The following is an 8,144-nucleotide window of genomic DNA, read 5'->3' as shown; positions in this document are numbered from 1 at the left end:
AGCCATAAAAATATCCAAAATATCCAAATTATCCTAATTAGCCCTAATAATATCCAAATTATCTAAAATATCCAAATATCTTAAATATCCAAATTATCCTAATATCCTAATGAGGCATTATAATAACCAAAATATCCAAATTATCCTAATTAGCCATAATAATATCCAAAATATCTAAAATATCCAAATTATCCCTAATAATATCCCAATTATCTAAAATATCCAAATATCTGAAATATCCAAATTATCCTAATGAGGCATAATAATATCCAAAATATCCAAATTATCCTAATTAGCCCTAATAATATCCAAATTATCTAAAATATCCAAATATCTAAAATATCCAAATTATCCTAATGAGGCATAATAATAACCAAAATATCCAAATTATCCTAATTAGGCATAGTAATATCCAAAATATCTAAAATATCCAAAATATCCAAATTAGCCCTAATAATATCCAAATAATCTAAAATATCCAAATATCTAAAATATCCAAATTATCCTAATGAGGCATAATAATAACCAAAATATCCAAATTATCCTAATTAGCCATAATAATATCCAAATTATCTAAAATATCCAAATTATCTAAAATATCCAAATATCAGAAATATCCAAATATCTGAAATATCCAAATTATCCTAATATCCTAATGAGGCATAATAATATCCAAATTATCTAAAATATCCAAATATCTGAAATATCCAAATATCTGAAATATCCAAATTATCCTAATATCCTAATGAGGCATAATAATATCCAAAATATCCAAATTATCCTAATTAGCCCTAATAATATCCAAATTATCTAAAATATCTAAATATCCAAATTATCCTAATTAGCCCTACTAATATTCAAATTATCTAAAATATCCTAATATCTGAAATATATAAATCCATAATATCCTTGATAATATCCAAATTATCTAAAATATCTAAGTTATCTAAAATATCCAAATATCTAAAATATCAGTAGGTGCAACTATTATCCAAATTATCCATAATATCCTTTAATAATATCCAAATATCTTAAATATCTAAATAGCTTAATAGCTGAAGCTAATTGGATATTTATCAGGATAATTCAGATAGTTATAATCCCGCACCTTAATGTAACTATGGCAGTCTCTTTAACTTGGTAAGCCCAAGTGAAACTATACATGAAAGAGTACTCAAGATGAATGCTGTAACCGTCAGAGCGACTGACTTGTTACAATTTAACAACGTTTAATTTCATTCCTAAAAAAATGAAACAACCTGTTAATTTTTCATCATCGTATCAACACAAAAATTCCCTTCACATACAATTTTAATGTTTACACGTGTAAGCATTATCAAAACAACTTGCTCCAGGAGGTCCACCTGTTTTCTTTACTAATTCTATCTTATTCATATTCTAGAAACTACAATTTTTTTAATTCCAAATAATACGTACCGGGCCAGCTCATGCTGGCCCGGTCCAAAAAGGCAATTATTTTAATGGCCACCTGACCAGATAGGTGCTGACATGACAGTTTATAGACAGAAAGTTTGGAAAGTAACTTTAAACTGGGACAACGAGTGGTCTTCCTGTGTATTTCAATGGAAAAGTGGCATACGCTTCGAGAATTCAGCAAAATTCTTTGTTACAACTTTGTAGTATTATTGTAAGAGTTTCGGTCGGTAAATATTTTCCAAATTTAGCTCTTAAAAACATAATGAAAACTCAGAATGCCCCAATGTGTAATAAAATAAAATTAGCTATGCAAATATTTAGTAATTTCGATGATGTATGTGTCTGAAAATTTCCCATCTGCTAGCATTGTGGTACATCAACTGATCACTTGGTGGTCTTGGTATGGCGGCACCCATAAGTCACGTAGACATTAAATTTCGTGTTATCTTTTTTTTATCAAATAGCTTAAGCTTGCTGCACATGTCAAGTCAAGGTTTAATTGTGCGCATACCGTACAGTTTCTCATAGTATGGCATCGCCATATCGGCACATTGTAATGCGTCAATACTAAGTTCAGATCTCTCTGGTAATTTCTTTGTTGCTAGAAACTGCGAACTCTCCATTGCCGCTTTATAGAATCCCGACCCATCTCCACCATATAGACCTGCAGTAACCATTTGCCGTGATATCTTCCATTTTTTGACAACGTCAGTACCTGGTTTCCATCGTAGAAGATCCTCGGTAAAGGGAAGACCAATTGCCTCACAGTACTGAGATAGAATCGATGCGGGGTGATTTTGAAGATCATCGGCGTCAATCACAACTGGATTTGGATCTGCCAATTGCGGGTGGTCTTGGAGATATTTCAGAACATGAAACTGTTCTTTCAATTCAAACTGCTTCTTGTAGTATGTATCTATAATCTCGTAAAGATTGGACGTCGGGAAGTAGCTGGAAATTGAAGACTTTTTCAAGGATTGAAACATTCGATATGGGTGGCGAATTAGGAATGTGTGACGAAATCCTTCAGGAATGAAGTCATGCTTCCCGCTCAAAAAGGATGGAAGATCTTTGCAGATAAGAGTTTTAGTGCCCGGATAATCACCTTCCAATTGACTTTTCGCCCAAGAATACGTACAAGTTGAACCGTCGTAAACATATGGGAAGTCTGAGAAATCATGAGTGCTTGCTTCTCTGTCTTTACCATCATAGAAACAAGACGCAAAAATACCGCTGACGATTTGGGAATCTGGGATATGACTGAGGCACTTAAGGAATATTGTTCCGAGAGATCTCCTGTTAACCCAGATAAAAATGCGATTCAGCTCTGCATGGTTTTCAGATTCCATTGTGTTCGTGCTTTTTTGCTGAAAGTAAAAAACAAAAAACGTTATCAAAAACCAGCAAAATAATTGCATTTTATTTTAAATGATAGGCCTACGTAGATACCACATAATTAGAGAGATTGCGATGTTCCAAACGCAGCACGTGAACCGTACGTTTTCACGTACGTTTTTACGTACGTTAATACGGTGTTAAATATTGCTGGTCTCGGTTCCAAACTGGATTGTGCTCATTCGTCACGAAGGAGAACAAGTCGGCTGGGATAAAGACTATAAATGAGTTGACCTATGATGTCACATGTTTACATTCAGACCGCCCTCTGTTGTTTCATGCCAGGCAAAATAACACAGGAGTGTCTTTGGCAGATCACATAAATCTCTTCAAAATTTGATGTTACTACAGGAGTACTTCAAGGTGATATGCTGGCCGCATTTCTTTTTGTCATTATCGACTTCCTTCAAGCTGCAAAGAAGAAATATAACTGCAGGTTCAATCTCAGAGTGAAGCCGCTTAACGTATTATTCCAAAAGGGCCCATGACTTTGAGCAGCCTACTCATTGGAAAAACAGAGGTTATTACACCTACCTCCTGCAAAGATGGTGTGATTGTAGATGATGAAAAAATTAAGCGAGCTAAAGATTTGGATCCATAATGACTTCTAACGAAAGCGATTTTAGAAAACATAATAACTCGTGTATGGGCTACCTTCTGGAAACTTTACAGAATCTGGAAATCAAGCCACATCTCCACAAACTCAAGATCAGTATTTTCCAAGCATTTCATTCCTGGTCTATGATCAGATGAGCTAATTAATATTTATACTTTATTATGATCTTCAACATGGCAAACAAGGCAAAAGGAGGCAGAGAAGACAGCGAGTCCTGTTAATTCAGGGCCGGATTTACCATAGGGCCAGATGGGCCCGGGCCCAGGGCCCCGAAAGTTTGGGGCCCCAGAATTACCTTGTGCAGTGTGCATCTTCCATTTTGGCCGAAAAACACCATGTTTTGGGCCAAAATAGTCTAGAGTGAATTTTTCGCGCGCTTCACGGGCAAATATGCCCTAGTAAAATCTAAAAACTTAGCCACTTGAGTGCGATTGCCTTCCTCACGGTACGTTTGGGGCCTCCAAATTTTGGACTGGCCCAGGGCCCCCAAAAAGGTAAATCCGGCCCTGCCTGTTATACATGGTTAACATCGCAAACTTTATCAATAGGCCCAGCAAACACAAAACGTTTTCGACATCATTCGCAAAAGGTTATAACAGGTTGTCAGAAAACGTTTAAATGTCGGGTTATATAAAGGGTATATTAAGAGTATAAAACGTTTTCATAACCTTAAAAAACATTTTTTGATAATCTACTGCTCAGCAAACAAAAATGTTATACAGAAAACGTTTAAATGTCGGGTTATATAAAAGGAATAAAAACGTTTTAATAACATTCCAAAAACATTCTTGAAAATTTGATACAAAACATTCTAAACAGAATGTTATTTTGGGGTTGAAAAAATATTTTGCGAAAAATGTTTGCCCAAAATATTTTCAATAACGTTTTAAAAACGTTTTCATGACCTTTATATAACACGACATTTAAATATTATTAAAAGGTTTTGAAAAAAACATTTTAAGAACATTTCTGTGTTTGCTGGGTTAAAATATTTTAACATAATGATATTTAAGTATTGACACAATATTTGGCAAAAATATTTGCAAAAATAGTTTACAATAACATTTTTTGAAAACATTTAAAAAATATTGCTGTAGTGTGTTTTCATACAAAACGTTTTAAAACGTTATCATGACCTTTATATAACCCGACAATTTAATGTTATTAAAACGTTTTTACCTAAAAACCAAAAGCCAAAATATAACTTATTTAAAACGTTTTTAAAACGTTTTTGTGTTTGCTGGGGGGCTATTATTCTTTCCCCGGTTCCGGTATTCCGGGTATCCGCATATAATTATACTCATGCTCGTCGGTGAACTTTGAAGAAAAAAAAACTTTTGAAACTCATTTGGCGAAATGTTCAAGATAAAAACACCCCCTTTAGCGATTTCGCGAATTTTTTTCCCTTCAACAATACCCTTTTTCGCTAATACGCGAACGATATTTGTAATATATATTATATAGGCTATCCCTTTCAGGCGGAATGGAAACGCGAAGATTACATAAATGCACGGCACCATCTACATTTACATATACAAAATGCTCAATAACGTTACTAAAAGCAATATCTAATTAAGATAGGAATGGTGGATTTGGATGAACACACATAAAAATGGAATGAGTTACTTCATGATGTGATCTGAATAGCTGCTTTGAAGCTTTCAGTGCTAGTTTCATATTATCTATGGTCCCAATACGGGAATTATTAAAGCGAGAAGTGTATTCCATTTTTTGAGTATTTCCAAAAAACCGCCTTTGCCGTCTTATTTTCAACATTTTGTTACGTAACAGCAAAGGTCACGCCGGTAAAAAATACCGGAAGTGAGCTTAGTTGCTGTCGTACTGTCATGGTGTCCAGGAACGGGATTATCCGCTCAGAAAGCCGTGAAGTTATTAGTGTATAGAAAAAAAGACCCACGCGGATCAATATCTGTCATACTCATCGCACCACCCCTTGCATCAAAAGTTAGATGTTATACGCACGCTGCTTGATAGAGGTGAGAAAATAATCACAGAGGAAGACGATAAGATCGCTGAAGAAAATCATATCAGAAAAGCGCTAGCAGGGTGCGGTTACCCAAACTATTTGCCCAGGGCGACCGTCATCACAAAGAGCTAATAAGATCAAAAACAAGCCAAATAAGAAAGACAAATCGAATGTGGATAAGAGCAAAGGCACACCACTCCACGCCATACATAAATTCTCCCAGTCACATTTCCCCAATATGAAATTTTAAAAAAGTTAAATTTTAATTTTAATTTTACTTCTTTTAAAGTTTGGCAGAGGCGGGGTTCGAACTCACGGCGCACCACGCCGCTTTGGATATGCTCTATGAGCCTAGCGCCTTAGACCACTCGGCCACTTGTCTTGATGGAATCCATTTGAAACTTATTTGAAGATATAATCGCAACTTCAAAATAGGCCTACCACGTGACAAGCAAAAGCAGAAAACGTACCATATTTTGGAATTGTATTTGCCTAAAAACATTAATGTGTATTAATAGCGCTTAATTGTTGTTAATCCGACAATAAACATGATAAATGCGCGTCTATATGGACAATACATTATATCGATTTTGACATGTGCTCGCACGGTGTCAGTACATTTCCATGGTCAGTAAAATACTACAGAGGAACCTACCATTTTTCTTGTACACACGTTCGATGTTTTTATCAATTACATAAAAAATCCATTTTAGACCCCAAATGTTTTTTCAGGAACTAAAAGATTTGATTACCATAAAAACGAAACAGTAATCTTTTGCCGGGTCTAATGTTATTTATACATAGAATTTTCAACTTTTTTCTATCCTTATTGTTGCTCAATTAAAAAAATATTTTGGCGTATATAAAATAAATTGAAATAAAATTCTCTGCCTCATAAACGACATCAAACGTGCATCAATTGGGTATCACGAATCGTTATATATGATGTGCAGTTAATATTCATATTTTCTTTTATACAGAGGATGCTTCAGTTTTGACAGGAAAAATATTTTCTTGAAAACCCTCTCACTCGGTCATTTCAAAACGGTAACCACGCTTCCCTAGAATGTGCAATAATTTAGCATTAAATTTTTTCTTATTCTAACAGCAAGCGTTTCTAGAATGAATTATGGCGAAATGTGGTGTAGAGCAAAGGTAGCATTGTAATTCCTTATGTCCGGGCAACAACCAGTTGAATAGCATAGGTCCTACAGCGATAATCTTTCTCCAAGTTTATACTTGGTGGTCGCGATTATTGTGATTTTAACTGCGAGACAGGACTAGAACTGCTTTTGTTATTGTAGGAAAGTGATTTTACTTGATTGATTGCTAATCAATAACTCACAGCTTGGCGACTGATTGTAGATCACTATAAATCGGATGTACTGTTGACCCCGCAGTTACGGTTAAGAATACTAGACATACACCGGTTAGTCCATGCTAAGCCAAATAAAACAAGAAATGTCTTTAAAAAAGACAATGCCTCAAGAGATTCCAGCGGGCACCATTTGTTATTAGCTTATAAGAGATACTTGAAATGCTAGCTTTAAGCCATCTTGCAATGGTAATAATTCTGTTGTATTTAATGTAGGAATACCTGCATGCCGGGTGGTAGTCCGAATAATCAGTCCCAAAACAAAATAGGCCTAGGCCCTATTCATTTACTGACATGATCGATGGACCCTGCATTTTTCAATACATTGATGCTGTAGCCTTCGTACTGAGGCTACACACAAGGAAACTAGGCTATAATCACGTATCATGAGCCCCGGATGCTTATATATAATAGAGGGCCTCCTTCAACTCCCAACTTGTGACCAGGCGGCATAGGACACGCAACACGGACGTACGAGGCTGGCGAAGATACAAGGCTGACAGCCCCATTCACAATACACGGTTAGCGATTATACAGGGTGATTTAAAATGAACTGTACCCAGCTTCACCCAATTTTTTACATATATTTGCAGAGATTGTACATATCAAAAAAACTATCATAGAAAGCAGTGATAAGTGTGCTGTAGTATAAATTTTGAATTTTGATAATAAGTGGTTTTAGTCAGAAGATATCGCATTTTCAAGTTATCGTCCAATTTTAGACCAACACACGGAACTAAGTTTATCCGTGTTCTCTAGTAACAAAATGCAACTATACCATGACTACGTACATGTACAGCAAAACCAAGACAAATGTTATTTCGCATTATTAAATCAATAATATTTATATTCATTTAGAATGTCAGGTTTGCAAAGAATACATGTTAAATAATACATGTAGAATAAAGGACCCGTTGACTTGAAATTGTAGAGGCCAATTTGAATCCAAATAGAAATGGTGCTGGTGCAGTATCCATACACTCGTAATTAAGGGTACAGCCTATAGGAATAAAGACCAATCGAACATATTCTTGTTTATGCCATAATATTGTAGTCTTTCAACCCTTTCATAACTTCAGCTGTGTAACTTACGAAAATTCCCGCTAAAAAGTGGTTCTTTTAATTTTTGAAAATCTGGATTTTTCGTACTGATCATACTATAATGATCACCAGACAATAATGTTCTAATCACACTATAGACTGTGTTGACATGAGACGTCAATTGCTAGGCAATTTCGGTCATATGCCCACGGATATGTTATGTTCAGTACGGTGTACCATGAGGAACATGCTAACTTAAAATAATTTTTGCAAATTTTTTACAAACTCAAATG

General features: G+C 35.1%; 1 protein-coding gene across 1 annotated transcript; it reads right to left on the bottom strand.

Moving 5' to 3' along the window:
* Positions 1 to 1,925: 1,925 nt before the first annotated feature.
* Positions 1,926 to 2,786, bottom strand: LOC140167592 (uncharacterized). Its single transcript, XM_072190891.1, has one exon. The coding sequence runs from the start codon at positions 2,784 to 2,786 to the stop codon at positions 1,926 to 1,928; it is 861 nt and encodes a 286-aa protein (XP_072046992.1).
* Positions 2,787 to 8,144: the final 5,358 nt, after the last annotated feature.

The sequence above is a fragment of the Amphiura filiformis genome, chromosome 13 (genome assembly GCF_039555335.1).
Source record: "Amphiura filiformis chromosome 13, Afil_fr2py, whole genome shotgun sequence".
NCBI classification, from domain to species: Eukaryota; Metazoa; Echinodermata; class Ophiuroidea; order Amphilepidida; family Amphiuridae; genus Amphiura; species Amphiura filiformis.
The sequence above is the reverse complement of the archived record's forward strand: the minus strand, read 5'-3'. Positions and strand labels throughout refer to the sequence as shown.